Raw genomic sequence first — 14,688 nt, 5'->3', positions numbered from 1 at the left:
TTATTTAAAACACTTTACAGGGGGTCACTTTTTTGCCCTCGCTCTCAATATTTTACCTCAGAACATTTTTTATTACATTTTTAGATTTTATTCGTTAACTTCATTTAAACCTGTATGCCTTTTATTACCCTTTTGGCCTCCTCAGTTTTTTTTTTATTAGGAACAATAGTTTAAGAGATTGGCTAAATTAAATTTACTAATTTACTTTCACTCGTCAACGCTTAAACGAAACCTTTGAAGATAAGTGGACCGGGAGAGGAGATCTCCAATCTTGGTCTCCTCGGTCCCCTTACCTAAATATGTTTTAGTTTAGATTTATACATTTACAAACTTTAGTATATTCTACACCAGTGAACACTGAAGAAGGGTTAAGGAATATAATTGTAAATGCTTGCCAAACTATTAGAAATACATCTAGAATTTTTCGCATATGTCCGACAATCCATGAGAAAAAAGGCAGAATCTTGTATTTCGGTAGGGCATTTTCAGTAATTACTTTGATTATAATCAATGTCTGAAAATATATCTTAAACCACTGTTCCTAATAAAAAAAAAACGAAAAGGCAAAAAAGTTAATAAAAGACAAGGAATTAAATGAAGTTAATGAAAAAAATCTAAAAATGTCCTGAAAAGTAGTGATGTAAATTATTGGGAACGGTCACAAGAAAAATAGAGACCTGTAGGCTATTTTTAATCATTGTAGTTTTAGTCTGTTCGTAATGCTGAAATGATGGTTACTACCAATTTTGAGTTAATTATTTTTACAAATAACAGAGAACTTGATAAAAATCGAAAAAAAAATGAAACTTTAAAAATTTGAAAAGAGAAATGGAAGCAACTATGGACGTACCTCTATGTGAAGTTTTTGTCTTAAAATAAACTTATGATCCATCTATTTAATTTTTAGTGCATTAGCCGGTTGATTTCCTCAAAACCACTGCTTTTCGAAAAGGGATCTCAAACACAATTTTTCGTTTCCTAAAGAGAAAATGTCGGGGTCAATATTGACTGAGACGTTCTACAAATATCTCCTTCAATCTTAAACAGAAGCATAGTTAGGATATTTTTAGGATGGTATATTCCACGAGCAATATTTTGAGTAATTCGGAGTCTAAAGAAGCGTAGAACGACTTTCAGAGGTTATTGACAACCCACCCCCTCACCTCCCGCCTCTGTCGCCACCACTAAACCCCTATGAAGAGGATTTATTTTCACTAAAGCCCTACACTCTTTCGGCATAATGTCTGGATCCGATTTCTTCTGGAGGACGTAACCTTTGAAGTGGCCAAACAAGAACTCGTAAGCAAGGGTTGGCACATCTCTTCGTTGCCAGCGAGTCTAATGCCGTTTTATGTAAAAAAAGGGAGAGAGTTATGGCTGTTACTCAGAAAATAGCCGGCATTGTTTAAAACGTTTTCGCTAACTGATAATAATCACTATTTGCTTTCATGTGCATATACAAAATGTTTCATAATAGCACTTCAAAAATTCAGGAGGTAATTTTAAGAAAAAAGTTCATGTGAACACGGGTCCGTTTTCGCTTTCTGGTTGAAATACAGGACAATAAAAGAACATTTAGTTTTTTTCTATTAAGTCCGTTCCGGCATTAAATATTTTTTATGAAAATTGGGACGCTTAGGTTTACAGAGCAATAAGCCTGAAATACGTTTTATCATTGTTTTTTTTTTGTCAGCAAGCAAAATTGATCTTTAAAATATTTTTTGAGTGAAAAAGGAATGTGCGTGATAGCATCAAGTTCTTAAATAGATTAGGTAAATATCTATATTGCCCAGGGATCACAATATGAACAATGGAACAAGATTACAGTTCTTTCGAAATATCGTCAATAAAGCATATTTTCTGGCGCGTATGGCAAAAGAATAATATTTTGCTGAAATTGTGATTACTGGTAATGTAAGGAACGAAAAAAGTTATTTCCTTTTTCTAGTATACATCTCCAAAAGGAAAAATATACTCCTTAAAATTTGTTTTAACGATACCGCTCATAAATATTAATTTTGATTTAAAGATTGTAATTGTTATTCCCAAGATAAACCAGCAATCAAAACATCGTCTCGTCTACAAAATCAACAATAGATTTGAGTGTTGACCCATAATTTACATTGGTGGCATCCGGTTGTTTGGGTCTGTCATGATGATTGTTTTAATTGAATCCTAACTGATCATTATACGCCAAGGCGTGGAAGGTAATTATCGTAGAATCACAAGTGATTTTCACTCTTAATTATTTCTTACGTTTCCGAGAAAAATATTTTCCTCGAAGTTTTTGCCATTCATTTATCAGAGTCGATTTGCATGCTTTTTTTTTCGTAACAGATAATGAGGAATATATCTAAATGCCCACATTATCTTCCTGTTTCAATTGGTGACGTAGTGTTTGCGAAATGTTACCACTTCAGTTTTTTTCAAGAAACTGAAATTTCATTTTTTTGCCAAGTGTTTCAACCATATCAAAAAAATAATGACAATTGATGATACATTCCGTGGAACATAAAGTGATTGAAGTCCTTCTGGATTTTATTCAACTCAGATCCGGGAGGACGTAAATTGGGCCTCAAAAGGCGTAAACACCTCCAAATTTACACTTCCTGTTTCTAAATGCGTTGTAGGCGTCCGCTGAAACCTGTCGAAATGAGATTCCGCTGAACTCTAAATTCTTTATATCGCCAAAGAGAAACTTTAGATCCAGCACTGGAACTCACTTATTTTGCCAGCACATTTGACGCCATTTTATGTATAAAATTGTTGTTCTCAGTGCTAAGTAAGGGCAAATGCGAATATTATTTTAACTCGTTGCTTAATGCAACACGAATCAGCGCAGACTAAGATTGTCGGGACCATAGGCTCCATGGCCGTGAAGTAATTCCTGCTGGATCTCATCAGTTCTAGTTTGACGTAGCCGAGTTGATTGGCGTTTCGTAATTTCCTTATTACACATAACCAACTTATACAACAAGTTATGCGAGTGTACTATTTGCGAAGTTGTCGTAATTTTGCTTATTTTAGATTCAACAATATCAAGAAATAAAAAAAAAAAGTTTCAATCAGATTTTAGCTGCATTTCCAATTTATACAGAATCGAAAGAAAATCTCTACATAGAGCGAAATAAAACAGACTCAATACATCTCTATCTACTTGACGATCAATTTTTATTGCAAAACCATTTGCTGGTGACGAATAGCTCGTTGCTGGACAGGATAAATGGCTGCAATTACTAGAAAAGGGCTGGAGTTGCATTTATAAATCCGACAAAGCAGTGTTTATAGGACGAGTATAAGGGGTATTAAAGCTTTTTTAAATTAGAAGATTTATCAAGTCAGAAAAACTCTTGCTTGCTTGAAAATGCATACAAAATGTCTTATTGTGAATTGCTGCTTACTAAGAAATCTGTACGAGGCCCTTGGCAGCAAATACGCATCTTTATGGGGCAGTAAACTGACAGAAAAATTTCCCTTAGAAGCGTCTTTCCTCGGGCCATTTATATGGATTTATCGAGTATATTCGACGTTTTATTATCTGGATTTATTGGGGATGTAAAATTGGAAAAGGTATAGGTAAGAAAAGAGTTCTGTTTTACTAGGAAAATAAAATGGTTTCTGTCTTAAACGAGACCTCAAATATTTCTTCTCCTTTTTTAAATCCAAGAATTTTTCAGCTACAAAACCTGTAAATTTCCTAAGGCGAATATTCTCACTTCAACTTTAAATTGTACACCTTTCATACGTTAGAATTGCAACATCGGTGTTAAGAAATCGTCTCATTTCGAAAACTCCGGAATAAAAATTATATATATACAGGGTGATTCTAGACAAGTGGGACAAGCAAATATCTTGAAATCGGGAAGATCTACAAAAAAAATATTCAAACAAAGTCTTCTTTATTTTCGAGGCTTCAACTTTTTATAATGTCTTTTTTTTTCAAATGTAACACCCATTTTTTTTTAGGAGATTCGAATTCTTTGTCATTTTAAAACAGAATTGTTAAGTGCCTTGAAAAGCAGGGGAACTATTTCGAACATCTGTTGGACTGATTTTTGTTATAATAAATTAAAATTTACTACAAAATTAATAAAAGTGTTAAAATAAATTAATAAAGTGTAATGAAATGTTTTTTATTTTGTTTTTGTTATTATTATGAATTTAATTACTTTTAGCAAAAAATGTTTCAAGTAAAAACATTTTTACTGCCAACAAAGAATTCGAATCTTCAAGAAAAAATTGTATGTTACATTTGAAAAGATGAAGTTGAGCCCAGAAGACAGGTGAAGGTGACCTTGAAAAAAAATGACATTATAAAAAGTTGAGGCCCCGAAAATAAAGAAGACTTTGAACATTTTTTTGTAGATCTTCCCGATTTCAAGATATTTGTTTGTCCTACTTATCTAGAATCACCCTGTATATACACCATATTTAATTGTACACTACAATTTACTAATATTTTCATTTTTGGAAAGCAAAAGCACTCTCACTTGTAATTAAAAATTAAGAACTGTAACTTCAGTGAATACCCTTACTATTTTATTACAACCGAGTTGTAGCCGATTTGATCTTACCATCAATTCCGCATTCCCTTACTTAAATCTGGTGCAATGGATTTTGGAAGGGCAAACTCAGGAACAACTTACGAAGTAATTTATTTCACTGTTAAATAATGCAACCTCGATTAGGTTTACAAAAATGAAGAACGCGGTTTACTAAATACACATCAAAGCGATAATTCGACCAAGATAGGGTTAACAAGCATTACAAAGTTCTGAAGTACTAAAACTGGGAGTTAACACACATAGGCGTACTACAGCTAACAAGTAAGAGGCAGTTATCGGCTAATTCATTATCTATCGTTTTAAAACGTGATATTTAGTTAACTAGATCTTTTATTGGTATGTTGCAGTTATGCCGTTTTAGCGGAACGGGGTTGCACCTAAATTCTCGTTCTAACATAAAAAAAAAGGGGGTGAAAGTTTCATTATACACGGCCACATGTTTTTCGGAATAAGGGCCACTGGCCATACCAAGTATATTGCCAATATATGGTGATGTGCACAAGGGTAGTATAAGGTCACATTACATCGGGCTCATTGTTTCCCCTTCAATTTTAGCTTCATTAAGTTGAATTACCCTCACTTCGCAACTCTTGATTTAGAAACCTTCATTATCCGCTCCTATAATTTATCAGTTGCAACTGTGAAATGACCGCAAAGCAGATTTGCTTTGCGGCTAATGGTTAATGGTAAGTGCCGGGGATTTGGATTTTTTTTTGTTTTAACATCGCCAATAGAGCGCTTAAAAAAGTACCCATCAGCCCTAATAATGTCCAAAACCTGCACGAAATGTTAGAGAGTTCCAGGCACAGATCTGATGGTAGGAAAAGGCACTCGCGTGTATTGGGGTTTTCACACTGGCACCAAATATTATCCCGACGCCGAGAGATTTGATCCAGGCAGACCTATTAAGGGAAACAAAGAGAAAGGGACTGTTTTTATCCTTTTGCTCTTTGGCCAAGGGCCTCACCTACGTATTTGCAAACGAACTTTTAAAATGATTATTGGGTCTAACCATGGAATTGCAGGAATCCGGTTTGGTTTAACGTATTGTGAAGTGGCCTTAGTGTCTCTTTTAAGGAATTTCGAAGATCCTTTTATGCCTGAAAGTTTGAAGCAACTGATATCTAAAATATTCACTTACTAGAATTCTTATGATCTTAAAGGAAATTTGTGTTATAGTTAACGTTGAAGGTTCCATATCATCCGAAATTTTCTTGCAAAAACCCACAAGGTGCTCCAGGAATTTAATTTAATCCAACACGCATCCAGGCTCCATAGTTTCTAAATTAGAGAATTTCGGAGACTCTCGCGAATATAAATGCATCCTACTGTCTCGCCATGAGTATGAAAATGGGTCATTAAAAGGGCCTTTAGGGCTCTTAAAATTGGCGCATTTGTTAGCGGTCTACGGAAATTAAAAGACTTTTTTCTACATCCCGCAGGGCAAATTGAAGTCAATCGGGGATTCAATTCTTCAAGAAAATGGTCAAACATTCGATGATTTAATGTGCCCGATAAGAGACAAACTTCTCTCTCCTGTTTGTTACTACAAATTGGATCTTCCCCGAATTTACTGCGGTAATATGATTACCCATGCAAAGTCGTCTAATCTAATCAACTCCAACTATCAGGAGCTAAATTTCCAACTCTATGGCGGCAGCCAGATATCCTCAAACCCGCTCAGTTATCGCACCCTTAAATGAAAGCATTTATCAGGAACATAGGGCTATTAATTTGGCCGCCTCTTTGTGTGCAGTCTTGAGATACAGGGAATTGATGCACCCTCGGAAATTCGGTTTATTAATGGAATTTTGCGTGATATTGAAAACCCCATCCTGAACAGAAAATTGTTAGGGAAATTTCCTAAAACTTTGATGCAAATTAGTTAAGAAATTTCTTCTATAAAAAAAAATCTGTTGAAACCGTGGATCTCCAACTAAAATCTCCTTGTAATTTAGTTTATAAATAACCCAAGATATACAGTGTTTCTTATTTAAAACTTGACGTTTTAGGCTGCAGAACCACTGAAATCCGTATAAAGTTTCTCTCCCTCTACATGTATACCTATACAGGGTGTCTCTGAATAGATGGTAAAAAATTTAACGAGCGAATCCTGAGCCAGTATCAAGACGAAAAGTTAATAAAAAAACATTTGCAAAAATGCTTTGTCTTCGATCTACAGGGTGTCGAAAACACTTTTTTCCGCTTTTTTTTTAAATTCATTGGTTATATTTTATCGAAACTTGTTGAAAATTTGTACATATCATACTCCGAGTGTTTCCTACAAACGAAAATTTTCGGACTTCATATACGGAGTGATGCGGGTTGATGAGCCTTGAGCTCTCATCGCATTTTTTTTTCGTTAATATTTTAAACCTTTCAGACAAATTTCTGAAATCCGTATTGACTGTTCTCATTTTTCAGTCTCTTGCAAAATTTCGCTTAAACCTATGGTTTCGGTAATATTCGCGATAATAGTAAAGGGTGTTCACATCGATCAATGTAAATAATAAAGTAACCCTTAGGGAAATTGGCTATAATTTTTTTTGCTGCATTTGCTTGCTGTTAAGTCAGCAAGTTTGACAACTGTTCGCTGTTAGTTGCCTGAAACTGTAAAAAAAAAACAATCGTTTTTTTGCAGTGTTCGTAAACATACCAAAATGTTGTTAACACCCTGTAGATCGAAGCCAAAGCATTTTTGGATATGTTTTTAATTGAATTTTTTCGTCTTAAATTTGGCTTAGGATCTACTCATTAAATTTTTTACTGTCTATTTAGAAATACATACTGTATATATATATGTGTGTGTGTATACAGGAATATTCATCGATTCGTCAAAGTGCAATATCTCAGTAAATATTGTTTTAAAAGAAAGTGTTTTGTAATAAAGTTCTTGATCATTAAGAGATACGTATTTTAAAATTATTTTTAAATGTACAGGGTTTGTCATAAAAGGACGGTAGTAGTGAGTTATATTTTTAAAATAAAACTTCTTAATTTTTTTACCATTTTAGGATTTATCGTTAAATTTTAAGGTCAGTTTAGTAAAGAGTTTTATATAAAAAAATTTACCGTTTCCAAGTTATTTAGAAAAATTCAAAAATTTTAATAGCTGCAAGGTATCACGGAAATCCGTACTGTTCCCTAACGGTTGCGAATATCGATATCGATCTTCCAGGGCTTCAAAACATCCTTATCAGCTACGTTTTGACGGGTTTTAACAAAAAAAAAAAATTTCCATAACTTCCGAAATAAACCTTCGAATTTGCATGACTTCAAACCCCAATAACTTGCTTATTTCATATGGTATGTCCCAATTTTCTCGACTGCATCGTGTTCAGAATCCAAAAATCTACAACTTCTGTTAGCGTTGCTTTGTCCTTAAACACAGCCGTTTATAAGTGCCCGATAATTGCCCTTTTTTAGCTTCTAAATATATCAAAAGTCGTACAAGTGACATCACTATAGGCAAATGTGCGATGTCCGGTGATGTTCAGTATCAAAACTACGAGAAACAATTTTATTTTCATGCAAATGAGGTATTCACAACAAATTCGATCAAACACAGTTGCGGTCTTGCCAGAAAAGACCTATTTACAATCTCAATTATTATTATTATTATCGGGCAATTATAAGGAGCTCAGGAACAGCTGTGTTTTGGGATAAGGTAATGTTAACAAATGTAGATTTTTAGATTATGGACACGACACGGTCGAGGAAATTGGGGCATTCCATTCGAAATAAGCAAGTTATTGATGTTTGAAGTCATGCAAATTCGGAGGCCTATTGCGGAAGTTATGGATATTTTGGTTTTTTTTTGTTTTAAATTAAAACACATCAAAATATGGCTTATTAGGTCGTTTGGGCGCAGCACGGATTTCCGTGACACCTTGCAGCTATCAAAATTTTCGAATTTTTCCGAACAACTCGGAACCGGTATATGCGAAAATGGCAAAAAATTAAGGAGTTTCATTTAAAAAAAAACACATAACTTGGTAGTACTACACTTTTATGACAAACCCTGTATATTTGACAATAATTTTGAAATATGTATTCCTGAATGACCAAAACATTGATACGAAACATTTTCTTCTAAATCTCACCTTTACTGAAATATCGCACTTCCACGCGCTAATGATCAACCCTGTTTCGTATACGTACACAAACAATCTTATATGGAATCACCCCGTATTAAGGGGAGAAATTTTTTATCTTGCAAAAATGTAACAAACGAATAATAATCGAATGTATTTACTGCTAAAAGCAGTTGAATCCATAAAAACATAATCAGATTTGTTCCTGTCCTGTCGATTTTAGTGTTCCGATGTAGTCTTAGTTTTTTTTCCGCAAAATTTATTAAAAATGCCCTATGTGGGGTTATCAGACGTTCAGAGAAGATTTATTGCTCTTTCGAAACATGGAATGTTCCACAGGGAAATTGCACGAACGATGGGAGTTACGCAAGGGGTTGTTTTAAAAACTTATGTAAGATTTCTGAAGGTGGGAACCCTAGAGAATAGACCGAGAAGAAATCGTAGAAGAATCACCACAAAAGGTCAGGACTGCTTTTCAGCTAAAATAGCATGAAGAAACCCCTCAATATCCCACCGCGAATTTCAAAATTTTGAAAGCTACAGGTGTTAGCATTTCGGTCAAATCTGTCAGGAAAACACTTCGAGCTCGAGGCCATTTTAGCAGTAGACAGCTACAGAATTGGCCTACAATCAGACGTCTTTCGTGTTTTAAGAGGGTGTAGGAGGTAGGCTAGGTTTCGAGCTGCTCTATTTCCTTCCAAACACATAGGGGAAACTGTAACGTTTTAGGATGGCATTATGATTGGGGAAAAAACTCTTTTAATTCTCATTAGATAATAGGTCCGAGGTAGGTGGACCTAGTTTTGCAACTCGTAGTAAGGCTCTGGAGAGGTGTTTTTGGCGATCCTCTATTATTTATGCACGATAGTGCACCTCCATATACCAGCGAACTTCACAGAAATTTTTTATAAGTGGAAGATATGACGGTTTTAGATCGTCCTTCTTGTTCACTAAATCCTAATCCAATTGGGCACTTAAGGGATAAGAGTAAAAGAAGGATGAGAGCACGTTAAATTAACTCTGGCGACGCCGAACCACTAATATATATAATAGTTTTATGTATATTCATTTTTTTATAGTATAACAGTGGTGTACAAATAATAGTTTTAGAAAAATAGAGAAATGTCACCCAAGAAGCCATTGATAATTTAATAGATGAGTATGCCTAATCGAGTTCTTGTATTATCTCTAGAGGAGGCAATACTGATTATTAAATTAAAAAAAAAACAATTATTCTTTCTTAAATTTTCATTTATATTACATTTAGTTCTCAGAGAAATTTACATGTTTTGTTATTTTTTTTATTTTAGAATATCTTTCGTTAATTTTTTTCTATATAGATGTTTTTCTTTAAACTGCTTCTCATCTTGAAATGATTCCTTTCAAGTGTAATACTGTTTCGTCGTTATTACTGAGTGATTTCATATAAGTTTGGTTCTTACGCTACAAGAACTGTTAAAAATGACTACCTCGAGTGAAATAACCGTTGTGAGGTCCACCTCAACCCATCCATTTTTTGATAAATTTGTTTCGTTGGTAAAAAGAATCAACGTCACTGCCAGGATTAAAAGATTATAATCGGACATTTTCAAACAGAGAGGTTTTTCAAAACCATCAAAGGAAAAATATTCTTAGAATAGTTCAGAAAATAACACACTAAATTTTGGCGTATGTTTAATGGACACCTTATATACATATAATTTAATATACCCATTTCTATTCAACACTCTGTAATATCGAAAATCATCATAATCCATCATCTTCCGTTTCCAGAAGGGCCATTCCAATCCGACGCCCTCCTCGTCCCAGAAAACTGCATGTTTGATCACATCCACAACCAAAGCAACTGCTGGACCTTCAGCAGATGGAATGCAACTGCAGGAAATGCTTGCCAAGACAAAGGTCTCCAGCTCAGATCCTTTGCAATGCTGCTTCCTTGCGGAATCTCCCTTTTTAGTGGGGTGGAATTTGTCTGTTGCCCCAAACATTTCAAGGGTACGTCCTACAAACCTCTTAACAACAATCAATTACGAATTTAATATGTATAGAAAACGTGAAACCTAAGAAGCCAATTGACTTAACCATCCTGAAAAAAGAACAAGATGTGTTTTCAGACCCTCTAGATGATAATGGAGATGATGACTCTGATGAAGATGACGATAATGATGATTTGGATGATTTAGTTGATGATACGGAATTGGCCGATGAGCCCAATATTGATGCTGAAGATGATGACGATGAAGATGATGATGGTACCACACCAACATAATACAAAAACCATTATTAAAAAATCAAAATTTCAGACTATGACGACAGCGATTGGGACACAACTCCTCAGAGCACCACCGGTGCGGCAAGCAAAGCATTTATCAGTACCACCACTGCTACCACCACCACCACCACTACAACTACCACGGAAAAGCCCAGCACTGAAGGCACTCCTGATCCCTATTTTACCCACTTTGATCCTAGAAACGAGCATCAGAGCTATAAGGAGGCTCAAGAGCGGCTTGAGGAAACCCACAGAGAAAAAGTCACAAGGGTGATGAAGGATTGGTCTGACTTGGAGGAGCGCTACCAAGATATGCGCTCTACAGATCCTAAAGGAGCTGATGAATTCAAACAGAGGATGACTCAGAGGTTCCAACAGACTGTGCAGGCTTTAGAGGAAGAGGGAGATGCCGAAAAGCATCAATTGGCAGCTATGCATCAGCAGAGAGTGCTGGCACATATCAACCAAAGGAAAAAGGAAGCTATGACTTGCTATACTCAAGCATTAAATGAGAACCCTCCTAATGTAAATGTTTTTTATCGATTAATTATAATATATTAAATAATTTTTTTAGACCCATAGAGTCCAGAAATGTCTTCAAAAGCTCCTAAGATCCCTTCATAAAGACCGGGCTCACGCCATTTCTCATTATCGCCATTTGCTAGCGAGTAGTATTGAGGCAGCTGCAAGAGAGCAACCAAGAGTCTTAGAGCGTCTCACTGACATTGATAAAACTGTTAATCAAAGTATGCAAATGTTAAAGAGATACCCAGAATTGGCTGCTAGAATTGGACAGTTGATGGATGATTATATTCAAGGTGAGTGGTCGTAGCAATAAATCAAGAAAAGGCTAATTTGAACCGAACTTAGCTCTGCGATCAAAAGACGAAACACCTGGTTCTCTCTTAGCGATGACCTCCGATGCTGAGCAGGCCATTCTGGACAAATACAAGGCCGAGGTTGCCACCAAGCAGGCTGAGAGAGAGAGGCAGAGACTGCAGGAGAAGGAGAGGAAGGAGCAACGCAAGAAGGAGAGGACAGAGCTTAAGGAAGAGAAGAAGAGAGTGGAGGCTGCTTTGGGCAAGAAAATCAGCAATATTGACGACGAGGATATTGAAGATGAAGTGGTTGTTAACGAGAAACCATCAGTAAGTTATTTTCTTCAGTAAAGAATTTTTGCATTATTTCAAGCAAACTAGACTCCGGTTTTCGTGGGTTCAACCGCTGAAAGTACTGCCGCAGACACCGAAAACAACATGATAACTGCCACTCCAGTAAATCGCAAAGAAGTAGACGATGTGGCTGTACAAGAGGCTGTTGAAGAGGTGGCGAAAGCAGCTTCCCATCGACAAGACGTGATCAGAGTAGCCCATATTATGTCACATGAAATTGGACACGGGGAGCCAGTAAGTCCATAGAGTACTAGGTTGAACCATTTTTCATGCCATCTTTTCAGACTTTCTCAGTTAGACGCGAAATTTATGGACACAAAGATGGAAGAAGCGTGTACTTTACTCTAGCATTCGCAGGCATGGCATTGATGGCGGCAATTGTGGTAGCAGTGGCGGTGGCTAAGCGTCGATCTGCTAGATCTCCTCAAAGTCAAGGTAAGTCTGATTGCAATAATTAAAACGCTAAAATACGTATAACATGGAGAAAACCTAATTCTTATCAGTCATAAGCTTGAAAAAGCCGTTCTTTGTCAATAAGAGACGTAGGTTCACAATATTCAATGATATTCAGAGTACCCCACAAAAAAAGATCAAGTTTCTAGAAGTTAAAGAGATGGTAAAAGTCAATTAACAAAAATTAAATAAAAAAATTCTCATAACATACATAACATGAAGTTAAGTGTTAATCGTCCAAACCTACATAAAACGGTTTTTTAACTTTTTTAAAAAGTGTGTTGTTTGATAATTTTCAATAACATTCAGGACGTCCGATGGAAAAGGTTTTTCTCATATTTCTTTTTTTCTCTAGGATTTGTTGAAGTAGACCAAGCCCCGACTCCCGAAGAGAGACATGTGGCCAATATGCAAATCAACGGCTATGAGAATCCCACCTACAAGTATTTTGAGGTGAAAGAGTAAGATTAAGTCTGGAGGGGTGTACAAAAACGTATTTTGCTTTAAATCCGTCGACAGTTTTAAATTACCCCTTTTGTTTTCTCGGAAATATTCCTCTGTGTCTCTTTATAATTGTTAAGCAATATTTTAAACTTCCTTTCAAATTATATGTTGTTAAGTTTTTTATTTTTGAAGATAATTTTAGTTCTAACTACAAGATTAAAACCATTCCATTTGACGCTTGTTGTGTTTAAAATAATTAATGTTAGTAATATTTGTACTTAATACTCTTAAAAGCAACTTGATAATAATAATTCTTACATATGCAAAAATATATTTAAAATATTTTGGAGTTTAAGGAGAACTAAATAGTCGAGAAGGTTTTTTGCATATGACAGTCCACATTTTTAAAGTAATGTAACCTTTAGAATCGGAGAGTGATGCCAGTGGCTTAGGGCGGTCAACTGAGGGCCTTAAACTATTTACAATCACTCTTGTAGAGAAGTATTGTAATTATACACTATGTGCCGTATAGGAGTAACTTATAGATATAGCTGATCAAAACGTGTATTATTACAATATCAATTAGCAGCTAGACTTATATGGTACCCTCCATATTTAATATACCTACCTAATAATAAAAAAAACTAGATGTAACTGCATAATGTTACTTGACAGCTTTTGTACAAAGTCTTATTTTTGTTACGAGTTTGACCGAAGTTTTCTCTATTTATATTTCAACCAAATGCAGCCGATTAAGTGCAACACTTACTTATTAAATATTAGTCTATAGGATCACTGATATTATACTTAAATCCTCACAGCATTTTGGTACTTTCCAATATCTTATTTGCAATTTTGTGAAGATGAGCAAATTTTAATTATTGGCAGCTTTCTGTGTTATGACGATAATAATAATGGATAGTAATAATGCTCTTTAATTGATCGAGAATACAGGCTATCTCCGAATTAACAACTAATATCGACAGGAAGTGGAAGGTTTCGAGGAGGAAGTAACAGTTGTTTGATTCGAGATAGTGCACTGATTCGGCTAATATTTCGGTTTTATCTTTGTACATACTGTAGTATTGACAGTAACTTTAGTTCAGATTCGAGCTTCATTTCGTAGCAACTTCATATCAAACCTTTTTCAAAAAGAGTCAATCAGTATTTTTTAACGTTTCGTGCTTAAAATTAAACGTTACTTATTATACACTAAACAAATGTAGCTTAAATGTGTACAGAAATAAGGGGAAGTCTTACATTTCCCTCACCTCTTTTAAGATATTATTAAAATTAAACCCTTAGGCTATATGAACCTTCAATAAAGCGTGTTCGCGTGCTGATTACAGAAAAACTAAATATCGTTTCGTACTAAAATGATACCTTTATTGAACTTTTATCCTCGATTCTGTGAAATAAAAATTTTGTTAGGTTAGTTTAGTAGTTAACTTTAATGTTTTGTGGCCATGTAATTTTAAATTTAATGTAATAAATTATTAAACTATTGTCGCTTTTTTTCATCAAAAATCGGTTGTTACGGTTAAGTATTAAAAGTAAAGAATTGAATTAAGGGAAAAAAGGAGATTTGGTTTTGACATAGGCATCGTAATCGACATATGGCATAAATTGATTTTAAAAACTTACCTTTTTTTGGATAAAAGTGACTGTAAAATAACTTTCTGTAGATG

General features: G+C 35.0%; 1 protein-coding gene across 2 annotated transcripts in view; it reads left to right on the top strand.

Annotated features, from left to right (window-relative positions):
• Appl (amyloid-beta-like protein) overlaps nt 1-14,505 on the top strand; it is a 44,865-nt gene extending 30,360 nt beyond the window's left edge. The window contains exons 4-11 of one of the 2 annotated variants that reach the window (XM_066282787.1): nt 10,433-10,654; nt 10,708-10,911; nt 10,963-11,456; nt 11,506-11,749; nt 11,841-12,079; nt 12,131-12,337; nt 12,388-12,538; nt 12,912-14,505. In XM_066282787.1, the coding sequence (XP_066138884.1) occupies nt 10,433-10,654; nt 10,708-10,911; nt 10,963-11,456; nt 11,506-11,749; nt 11,841-12,079; nt 12,131-12,337; nt 12,388-12,538; nt 12,912-13,021 (1,871 nt within the window). In that variant the 3' untranslated portion in view covers nt 13,022-14,505. Of the gene's footprint in view, nt 1-10,432; nt 10,655-10,707; nt 10,912-10,962; nt 11,457-11,505; nt 11,750-11,801; nt 12,080-12,130; nt 12,338-12,387; nt 12,539-12,911 lie in introns of both variants that reach the window. The other variant, XM_066282781.1, reaches the window with a different exon arrangement.
• Nucleotides 14,506-14,688: the final 183 nt, after the last annotated feature.

The sequence above is a fragment of the Euwallacea fornicatus genome, chromosome 1 (assembly GCF_040115645.1).
Source record: "Euwallacea fornicatus isolate EFF26 chromosome 1, ASM4011564v1, whole genome shotgun sequence".
NCBI lineage: Eukaryota > Metazoa > Arthropoda > Insecta > Coleoptera > Curculionidae > Euwallacea > Euwallacea fornicatus.
The sequence above is the reverse complement of the archived record's forward strand: the minus strand, read 5'-3'. Positions and strand labels throughout refer to the sequence as shown.